This window comes from Centroberyx gerrardi, chromosome 3 (assembly GCF_048128805.1).
Source record: "Centroberyx gerrardi isolate f3 chromosome 3, fCenGer3.hap1.cur.20231027, whole genome shotgun sequence".
NCBI classification, from domain to species: domain Eukaryota; kingdom Metazoa; phylum Chordata; class Actinopteri; order Beryciformes; family Berycidae; genus Centroberyx; species Centroberyx gerrardi.
Genome location: NC_135999.1, coordinates 12,243,580 through 12,255,166, shown reverse-complemented (window position 1 = coordinate 12,255,166; position 11,587 = coordinate 12,243,580). Strand labels below are relative to the sequence as shown.

General features: G+C 38.3%; 1 protein-coding gene across 6 annotated transcripts in view; it reads right to left on the bottom strand.

Annotated features, from left to right (window-relative positions):
- Positions 1-6,975: 6,975 nt before the first annotated feature.
- Positions 6,976-11,587, bottom strand: part of npnta (nephronectin a) — a 45,779-nt gene continuing 41,167 nt past the window's right edge. For all 6 annotated transcript variants that reach the window (XM_078291398.1, XM_078291400.1, XM_078291401.1 and 3 more), the window contains 2 exons: positions 8,763-9,022; positions 6,976-8,512 (listed from right to left, as the gene is read on the bottom strand). In XM_078291398.1, coding sequence (XP_078147524.1) covers positions 8,402-8,512; positions 8,763-9,022 — 371 coding nt within the window. In that variant the 3' untranslated portion in view covers positions 6,976-8,401. The remainder of the gene's footprint in view (positions 8,513-8,762; positions 9,023-11,587) is intronic.

Here is an 11,587-nt window from a genome sequence, read left to right as displayed (position 1 = left end):
TCTGATGTCACAATTTCAGAAAAGACATTTAAACGATAATAACTACTCTCCTGTTGAGGTGCCTCTGAGCATCTATAACCTTTAACTCAGTGGGCCAGTTGCTGCTCATCTCCTTAGTGTGAGTGTTTTTTTTTTTTATGTGTACTATAAGTCCTCACCCTTAACCTTATAAGATGTTATTTTGTATTCAGAGTACCATGGGGTTACAGGCCTTGTTGAGATGGATTACAGTACATAAGAGTTTTGCCGGCTGGGACGTCAAAACTTTGATGCTCAGTGTCTCAGAACTGCACTTTGCTCAGATTAAATCTTATAATTCCCAGGTCACACAGCGCTGGTGCAACTGATTGGATGTTTTGTAACGGGCCAAACAACACTTGACAGGAATTTGTGGCTATTTAACAAATGATTTAGAAACTTCAGAAAAATTTAAAACGTTAAGAATATGACTTCCACTATATAATACTAAAATGAATAATGGGTAGACTTTCCTTTCACAGTCACCCAAATAACTGGTATTTCCCAGGTAAGGATTAGGTATTATGGGGTTGAATTCTTTCTGAAGGCACTGCATGTCACCTTGTTTTGACCTGTAAGTGCAGCGCACCCATGGGCCAATCATTTTGAAAATACCGGAACACAGTGGAGAAATGTATCATTCCCCCAAATCTGTCCATATCCAATCCAATTCAATCTATCTATCGTTCTATCATTCTAGCATTCTAGCAATGTAGACAACACTAAAATCTACCATCAAACTAGCCAGCTGTTTTGGCAGCAATCTTGTAACACTTAACACCTATCAGACCAGCAATCATTAAAATATCAAGCCCTTCCCTGCAACCAGCATTCCCTACAATGTGATTCCCTGAACCAGCTGGTATCAGACCTCAGCAGCATGTCAACACCAAGACACACACCAACACACACCTAGAGACCAACACGCACCAACAGACCAAAACACACCAAGAGTCACAATAAAGTGCCCTGACCTCCACTTAAAACAGCGCTTCACAGAGAATTGGAATAACGGAATGAAAAACCAGAATAAACTTTAGCACTATTACACCTTAACAGAGAAATTAAATTGGCCAAATACCATAGCATTCATTAAGATACAGAAAGAAACATTCTTAGTAAATATAGACTTGGGAACCATAACTTGGAAATTGAAAAAAACCTTCCAGGTTTGGTCTTTGGGATTCCAGGTTTGAAAACCAAAGACCAGAGGCTCTGCAGCACTGCAATCTCATGGAAATAGAGACAGAAATACACTTTCTGTTCTCATGTCCAATGACAAGATAAGAGAAACCTATGACCCTAAATTGAAAGAAATATTCTCTGCTCTCTCTGCTACTATAAACTTATTTTATTACTAATATTGACTGTATATATTTCCAAGCTATCTGAATGAACATGAACAGATAGGAATTGTTGTTGTACAATATGTACTATTATATTTTATTTGACTTCTTAGAGAGAGAGAGAGAGAGACAGACAGACAGACAGACAGACAGACAGACAGACAGAGAGTTCAGTTTATATGGAGGGAGAGATCGATCGGGTCTTGCATTCGCCAAAGTGAATAAATCCCAAATCTTTTACACAAAACACATATCTGCTAGCTCAATCTAATTGTAACTAAACATTCGGCCGCAAAAATTGTTTTTATCAGCATAACAGCATAGAACCGTTCGAAAGTTCCGTAGCAGTAGATCACGTCTCATAACCAGACTGTCTTTGTGCACATGTATGCATCTGAATAAACGGCAATATAATATAGATGTACAGATTTTGTGTGTGTGTGTGTGTGTGTGTGTGTGTGTGTTTACACGGCCTACCGGCTTTTCCCTCTGTCTTGAAAATCCCGACAATGGCCAGAATCGTAATAGATGAAGGTCCATGCCGCAAGAAGAATAACAATAGTGTGCTTCGCTTGCAGCAAGCACACTAATGAGCTACTGATTAGTCAATAGCTTCATTAATCAATTGATTGATTAGTTAACCCATCAGTTGATTGGTCTATATAGACAAAAACATTAACATCTTCAAATGGAGCTAGGTAGGAAGGTAACAGACTGCATGCTTCAAACAATATAATTGAAGGAGCAAATGCTAACGCCCGTCATCATCAGTAAGATGTCATTTCTTTAAGTAATTGTTTTTGGAAATCAAAATTTGCCTATGTCAAATGTGTAGAGTTGGTGGCGATACTTTTCAAATGTCAACAATACATTTCTGAAAAACTGGCAGGAATAGGAAATGCCTAGGGATCACACTCACCCCATGTAAACTAGTGGTAATTACATTTGATGAACATAAAGAAGTTTTGTTTGGAAATCATGCAATATTAAGTAGTAAAGGTTTTTTTTTTTTTTTTTAAGATACTGGGTGTGTCCTTTTGACTTCCCTTTTGCATCAGTGGGTTAAGTGCTTATGGTTTGTATATTCATCAAGTCAGCAAATGGTCATAGCTACTACAGATTGTGGCACAAACCCTTTCAGGTTTTGTAGAGCACAATAAGAATAGTATGAGTATGTATAGTCATGCATTAATTTATACCAAAGCGTTTCAAGTTAGAGCCAACTTAAAGCTTCACAGTAAGTTTGGCCTGGAATACAGGAGTTATGCAGTGAATATTAACAACACATCATTGTGCTGTACAGTCTGCCGTGCTTAGGAGGAGCTGAATTGTTAGATTTGAGATAAGCGTGTCTCTAATTTGCCCTATGTATTTAATGAATAGCTTCAATAAATGACAGGACAAAAGGTCAGCAAATTGGCTCATAACAGGCTAGCAAAGAGTCAATTGTGGTTAAAATGTCCTTTGCATCTCTATGTGCCACAACATTGATATTACCATAAGCTTTGAGTCTAATGAGTCCAGCTGCAGCTTGGTCAAACTGGTTTCAAAGGGGAAACCAGACTTTGGCTACCCTAAAAAGTAACCCTTGTCAATCTGACTGACTGCAGTCTCAGTTAGCATCCACTCTGATCAGGGACATCACTGCTGTTTAGCACTTATCTTTTACTTTCATCCTTTATTTCCTCTTTTTGACATTCATTAAAGGACCATTGGCATTGATATTTTCTTGTTTCCATGGAACAAGATGACTAGAATCTTTCCTCTTTTTACGTGCTCTGTCTCTGTTCCTGTGTGTGCGCCCGTGTCTGCGTGCGTGTGTGTGTGTGCATGCGTGCGTGTGTGTGTATGCGTGCATGTGCGTGTGTGTGTGCAAGCGCACACATCTTTTAGCAATTGCCTCTGCCCTCTAGATTTCTTTCTGCTGTGGTGGTTTATCTTAACGAAGGGACTGTTTGCTTGCCCTTTCCGTCCCAAATAAATCTGCCCTGAGGCAAAATGAAGCACAGATTTTATTTAGGCTTTTCAGCACAAGTCATTGCCACGGTTTTGGAGAGTGATCTACTTGGAGAGAGATCTAATATCAAAACGGCAGTCCTTATTTGAACAAACAAAACAGCTGTTGTTCTGTGTGTGTGTGTGTGTGTGTGTGTGTGTGAGAGAGAGAGAGAGAGAGAGACCCTTGTCATAGGGAACTTGGTGGTGCAGCTTTTTCGTTGGCTGGGTCTATACAGTACAGCATAAAATTGCCTATATATATTAATGTAGCATATTATTTTAGTACTACATAATCTAGTTAGTCATGATGTTATCCAAGACTGTAAACAAATGACTTCCAACCTGTTTGTCATCTTAATAACTGGTATTGATAAATGATTAGAGGTGTTATCTGTATCCATGACTGTCATAGAAAAACACCTCACATTTGTTACAAGCATGCAACTAGAGCTAAGCTGCTGTTTCATGTGTTTGTTTAGGCCTATGTTTTGTAATAACACCTCTATATGTACTGACACCATATATTTTGCAGTTTTCTTTGCTATTTTCCCCTGAATGCCATGTATATATATGCATATTATTATATTATACTACTTATGTATATATTTTTTTTAAGAATGACTAATTGTGAAGTCCCCAGGGTCTGTCAGTTTGTCACCATGGCGATTATCACTATCTCAGTCTAGCACTGTGCTGTGAACTCTGGACAGGTGCATCCTTTATTTACTGTTCATTATTATACGATGGTAGGCATTCTAGTCTATTCATTGAGAATAGATGCTTCTATTCTAGTTATACAATGGGTTGTTCTTTCATCCATCAATCTAATTGGCAAAAGACACATTCCAACCATCCTGTAAATTCCAATAAATCATGGCTAGCTGTGCATTATTAGTTGCTATGCCAACTCTTGTAACCAGAAAACTAAATGGATTTTTTTTCTTTTGTTTTCTGCTGGCTTTTATTCTTAGATGTGTATACCACTTTGGAGAAAACCATACAGTCATTACACACGCACTGATAAAAGCCATAATACCTGTACCCTTGAAGCAGTCTTTACTGTGATGAGTACTACGGCTGAGCCGTGTACCAATTGCATCACCATTGCAGCCATAACCACAGTAAAGAAACCCCTCTCAGGTAGATTTGCTGTATTACAGTAAATGAGTGAGCTGAGCTGCACTCCAGCTTCTTATAGTCTTAATTCCAAATGTGAATTTCCTCCTCTGTTTTGAGGAAACCTTCTCTGCTGTGACCCTGGAAGAATAAAGAGACGCTTTGCCTATAATGACTGCAGCAAAGAGGTTATTTTACTTCTGTTATGTATTCTCTTTTTATGCAACCTACTGAGCTTTACCCCTGATTCAATAAAATGAAAATATACAATGATTACTCTCCTCAGTACATAAGAAAGAGATACTTACTGTAGATGCATTACTGTAGATGTATTTTTTTAGCAGAATAAAACAGATAAGCTTCTATTTGGTTTTATGTTTTTTTTTATGTACTCCTTGTAATGCTCTCCATCCACCACTAAGGGGACATTAGGTGAGTGCGCTATTCTGCAGACGTTCCTCCATGTCAACACAGTTCAGGCCATGGCCGCCGTGTGGCTGCTCAGCAAGCACTGACTATATAAATGCCCCATGCTTGATCAACAATTACATACATCGGCTTTCAGCCTTCGGTGGGATTGTAAAATACAGAAACAAAGGGTCTGGAAATTCCATATAGTGTACATGGACCCAGTGTGGGTGGAGGATACTGTAGCCATTTGAATATCACAAGGTGTGCCTTTAAAGCTAGTCTTGTCTCCAAGATTGTAGACTGTCAAGCAAAATCACAGAGAAGGGGATGGTTATATGGTTGTGACATGTTTCGGTTCAATTTACAGACCATAACATGCCTCATATCAGCAAGGAGGATACTCACATCATTATCAATGTGGACAGCTCAAGAGAGAGAGCTAACATTTTATATCTGGATGAAGCCTCGGGAGAAAATATGTGTGGTAATAATGTGTAATAATTCATGAAACTAATGGGACTCGATGGCACACATTTATAAACCTACAATTCTGTTATCCAAAGGCGATAAATCCTCGTCCTCATTTCTAACCCTGATCTTCTCTCTCTCTGCCAGCTCCTGTGTGGCCACATCATCCCGAAAAACACAACATCCCATTCCACTGTTTACCCCACTGATACCCAGTGATAGTCACCTCAAAGCAGGCAGCTGCTGAAAAATAAATCAAGATTTTATTTGGACCGTATGAATTCTTGAAGTTGATTAATGGAAATCTTTTCCACTTGCTAATGTCACTTCCTCTGCTAGAAACGTAGATTTTTAATCACAATAAAAGTTGTAGTTTTGATGAACTAAAGGTGATCAAACTTTGACCATCAGGACCCTTAGACTTTGGAATGAGTATTATTTTATGATGATAAGAATAAGAATAATACTCTTATTATATCTATCGGTGTAGTCATTATTATCTGTGTATTTACCATCAGTGATGCTACGTTTCTGGCTTCCTTTCTTTAGGCTACTTCTTTACAATTTGAGGAACTTTACTATTTTACTACGAGAAGAGTATATATCTTTGAGTGTGTGTGTGTGTGTGTGTGTGAATGCCTTACTTTAATACTCTCTCTAGCCCCTGGAGAAGACTGGAAAATTACAAATGATCTGAAGGTTCTCCAAGATGAAATCAAAGCGAACATGTGCCATTCATATGTCTTCATTAATATAATTAGGAGAGCAGCAGTGTTATCTCATACAGCGTGAGTTCTGGCATCAGTTGATGTTGTTATGTGAAAAGACCCTTTTTATCTGCTTTTGATACAAAAAGAAAGTTTTTTTTCATTATTGTAGAATTCATGATATTAGTGCTGTGCAAACTGCTGCACAGTTTGTGCGCTCCTTGGCATTGTACACATTTAATATCCCACAAAATAACTCTAAATCTGGAAATTAATAAGATGAAAAACATATTCAGAACCCTTAAGCACAATGTAAATATGAAACCTGATCCTTTAATCTTCTCCTTTAATCTACTCTCGTCGACCCATGGTGTAAAAACAATTTTGTTGTTAACCCACAGTTAACAGTAAATTTAAAGGGGTATTCTGTTGCATTGCTTAAAAACGGTCCTGAATAAATAATAACGACTTTTGTGTATCAGGTTGTTTGAGGGAACTATGGGATGTTTTGGCTCTAGCACAAAGATTGCAGAAGATGCTGAAATAACAAAATATTCTTGTTTTATATATGGAATCCAGAAAATGCTATCAAAATGTGCCAGCTTTTGCCCAGATTGTGTCTGAAAAGAGGACTTCAGGGGTTGATGGTCCACTGCATGGATTCATACAAAAGTATGCAGTCCATGCAGTGGATAAAGTGTGCATAAAGCACAGTAGCCTATAAAGGGTAAACAAACTGAATAGAGTGTGTATGTAATTTGTATTGGGAAAACCAAATGCTGTCATATCGTTATACTGTCAAAAATAAGCCTTTATGTTAATAATTAGCTGTACTTGTCAAAATGTCAACACTGTGTTATTGACAGCGACTTAGATCAGAATAAATTAACATGCTTTATGTCAAATACACATCAGTCAAATTTATTTTTATTTACATACTTGTGTGAATAAATCTGAATTTGGTGAATGCATCCATGCATACAGAAAATCTTGAATTTCCAACCGATGCCCTTCATTATCATAGCATACTATGTGCAACTATGTGCTTTGCAATGTACAGACAGAGCATTATACCATAACACAGGAACATTAACATTTTGTGCACTTTAAACACAGCCTTGCACTACACAAGGTTTCCATCTGTATACATGATCTTTAATTAAAAGTTGAAATATCATTCATTTTGCACTCCAATTAATATTCATGTTGAATTTACATAACGTATAAACCACACAGCGTAATAGGATCATAGATCTTCTAGAGTATGTACACACAACTACATTTACAATAATACAACCTGTGAAAGCCTAAAAAGTTGTTGATATTGTTTTCTTTATAACAAACTGCACTTAATATAACAAAGCACAAACTGTATAATAGAAAGTAACTGTCGATTTGCAAGTGTCAGAGATCATACATCGACTCTGCTTGACACATTTCAAGTATTTGAAATACATGATTGTGGAGTGTTTAAACAACTTTAGGAGCCTTAAATAATAGGTCATGGTAGAAAAGGTGCTGAAATTTAAAACTCTCTCTTCTACCAAGCAGATCTCTGAAATACTGTAACAACAAAAGATGAGCTGCACTGTGCTTCAGATCAGTACCAATACTAAAAACTCGATTAGACTAACAAAAGCAGGGCTAAACTCAGCTTCTGGCCCTTAGGGCCCAGGTATGGCTCTCCCAGTCAGTTTTGTGTTTGGATTCATACCAGATTTATTGTAATCTGGATGAGAACAAAATGATGACAAACATAATTAGTCTTTTACATACCACCTCTGATATTCTGTTGATCAAAAGAGTCACAAAATCAATGTCACCATCCCTGGGCGCACTCTTAATAGCTAGCAAATAAAAAGCAGCTATGGCTTGTGGTTAAAAGATCAAAGCAAGGCAAAGCAGACTCCTCCGTGAGAGAAGAATACTCTCTCCAGGAAGGAATGGAGTGAATGCAGGCCTCTCAGAGGTGTGGCTGGAAGGCTGCCGGGCTGTGTGTTAGGCAGGGGGCATTTCCATGGTAAGCAGGTACATGCATGTGTCAGGGGAGCAAGGTGATGGAGTGAGAGGGAGGCTGAAGAAAGAGGCGTGTGCCGCTGGGATACGCCCATGACATTTGGTTCAGTCTTTTTATTCATGGACAGTCAAGAGAGAAACGCGCTGTGCCGCAGACGTACATTTTCTTTTTTCTTTTTTTTTTTGTGGGGATCTTGTTCACAGGATGGCTGGGGGGATCGGCGAGAACCCAGGCAGAGCGAGGGGGTGTCAGAACAGAGTCTGGTCTCTTTGAGATGATTTTCCCTCTTGCTCTCTTTCTGCCTTTCTCTGTTCTGTCAATCAAAGTCTCCTCAGATTGTGCTCCTCCGTGCAGGAGCCTTTCCTCAGGGTGATGTCGTCCACCGCCATCTCTCCGCTCCTGCCTCGCCCACGCTCCCCCTTCAGGATCACCTGGTGAACAGCAGCATAATGTTGTTAACCACACTGAGGAATCTTGGCGGTTTATTACATGTCTAGTTATAGCCGGTGTCAATCTTAAATGTTACAGATCCACTATTTTGAAATGCAGACTGATTTATTTTTTATGAACAGGATCAGATTCTTTTCTCTACACTGCTGTCAGAAATGTCTGTAGGAATGATCATTTCAAATTCACAGCTGCATACGGCTGTAAGTGATGTCATGTTATTGTAATACTCACACTCTCCAGGCCCGTGCCCCATAATGTGATTTGGGTGTGCCTCCAGCCGTTGCCCCCCGTCCTGCCCCAGACTGCCGGACTGTACTGCTTCCCCTTCTTCACGAACACTTGCAGCATGCCCACATGGTGTCCCGCCAGCTTGTGGCGGAACGACAGGCACAGATTGCCGTCGTTCCAGGGCGGGGTGAGCGGGAGGACCAGCCGCGCCCCTCGTCCGCTCCTCTTGTTGCCTACCTCAGGAATGGTGAGGTACCGCCCACCTGTGATGGAAGTGACAAAGTATTCCACTCCAATCAATGGATTAATGAAATTAAACAAAACATCAAATTTTCAATCAGTAAATTAAAGCTGCAATAAACACATTTTTCTGACCACTAGAGGGTGACAGAAACCGCAACACATTTGTAAATAACACACAGCAAAGCCACTGCACTACAGTGGTCTACCAAGGACAAACATTGCAAAGCAGCTTGCATAAAGGCTAATAGCTAAGCTAAAGGTACCTACAGAGAAATACCAGTCTCTTTTTGACTGATCTTTCTCCTGCTGAAGGTTACGTGTCCCATAATGACAAGTGAAGAGGAAGGTAGCAAGTTTACTAGTTTAACAAGTTTACTAGTTTAACATGTTTACTAGTTTAACATGTTTACTAGTTTAACAAGTTTACTAGTTTAACATGTTTACTCGCTCGCTTTATCAATTCCATGATTATGAGAATTTTTTTCAGGAATGGGAGGGGGTGAGGGCCGCTTTTAAACAGCAAGAGAGGTGCCAAGCTAGTTTTAAAAACATGAAAAGCTACTGAATGGACTGGGAGGATCTTCGTTCCGGATCAGACTTTGACAACAAGCTTTAGAAAAGAGGTGAAAACAGCAATACAGCTGGCTGCTGTGTGGATATTGGTTTACATCATTATGTAGCACAAATTAGTTTCAGGATTGGTTATAAGGTCTGATATCGCTTATTGCAGGTTTAAATCTTCTGTCAAAATGGAGAACACCAAATTGTGTTAACTGATAACACTGGACTTCATCTTCCTGTGAATTTCAGAATTGATTTAAGATTTGACTCCTGGTTTACAAAGCTCTTAATGGCCTGGCACTGCAGTATATCAGACATTTATGAGCCTGGCAGATCTTATATGCCAGTGGGCACTGGTCTCCTTCACATCCCTAGAACCTAATCGTAAATCTGGGAAAATAGCATTTAGTGTTTATGCACCTAAGAAATGGAACTGCTGATTTGAGATGTGATCCAACAATATGCTCAAACTTAAGACCTTTCTTTTCAGTATAGCTGACACATAAATGGTTAATTATTATTGTTATCTTTATTGCTGTCGTTGTTGTTGTTATTACTGTTATTATTACTATTTTATATATTCCTTTCTTTGTTTTTAACTTCATTTCTAATGCATTTTGAATTTTCTGTATTCGTTTTTATTCTTTTACTGTTTTGTATTACTCTGTAAAGCACGTTGAACTGCACTTGTATGACAATGTGCTAAGCAAATAAACTTGACTTGACTTGATGGACTGTATCCTTGAAATTCACTTATTTAATCATTTCTCTGTGATTTTGTGCTTTTCTATTCATTTAAATTTGTATTTCTCATCACTACTCATTGGCCTGTACACCTTTGTAAATTGATTTGAAATGAACTGAACTGAACTGACCTGAACGTTTTTTTTAACACAATTTTGAATTGAAAGGTAATAACATAATGATTCTGTCCTAAAAAAATGAACTATTTTATAAGTAAATGTCTCGGATGACTCCTAACTGCAGTACTTACTAATAATGTGCTTAACTTTCATGCCAGCAGTCAATATAGGAGATGTATATTTGGAATGAAACTCTTTAATTGATCTCAATGATTAAGCATGAATCCCATTGCAGTCAAAGAAGTATTTGAAGATACTGATGAAAGAGCATGTGTCTGGGACACTGAGGGCCATTAATTACACATAGATTACTGGATCCATTTCAGATTTCCTGACTTGGCATTGTGTAATTCATCAACAATTGAACCGGTCAGTATGGTACCTGGAATTTCTCTGGACCGATTCTCACATTTGATCTCCATTTTGATAAATGAATGCAGTATATTTAATTGGGAATTTGAAAACTGTATTCGACAAAGCTATAAACGAATTTTTTCCTTCTGAATGTTTTTTATTATTATTCAGATGTTTTAATAGTATGGCTATAGCTGTGCAGAAAACATATTCAACTGAAACAGTAGGAATAGGAGTCCCATACGGTGATTTCAGGGTAAAGATTTTTTTTTTCCTGTTTATAATTGTTTATGGCGATGGTTGTTTATTGCTGTATTTATGAAAGCCTATGCTTATGGTATAACATCTAGGTTGTTGTTTGTTAAACACATCTTTAAAAAAGCTAATTATCTGTTTATATACTTCATTATTATTGATGGGTCATTGTAAAATCATGAGTTTAATGCCTTAATATCTCAATAATAGCAATGGGAATGATTAAAAGGGGGAAAAAAATAAGAATTTGGGGGATTTGTAACGTTTCACTCTAAACCAGTGGTTCTAAGTCCAGGTCTTCAGGACCCAGAGCCCTGCTGGTTTTCATTCAAGCCATCTAATCAGGGACTATTTTATACCTGGGATGCAAGGTGAATGCAATTACCTGCAATTAACTACCTGATGGGATAGAAAACCAGCAGTATTCTAGGTCCCGAGGACCAGGATGGAGAACCACTGCTCTAAACCACACCCACCTCCGGTTTAAGTCCCACCTACCACAATCTAACTATCTATCTATCTATCTATCTATCTATCTATCTATTAAAGAAC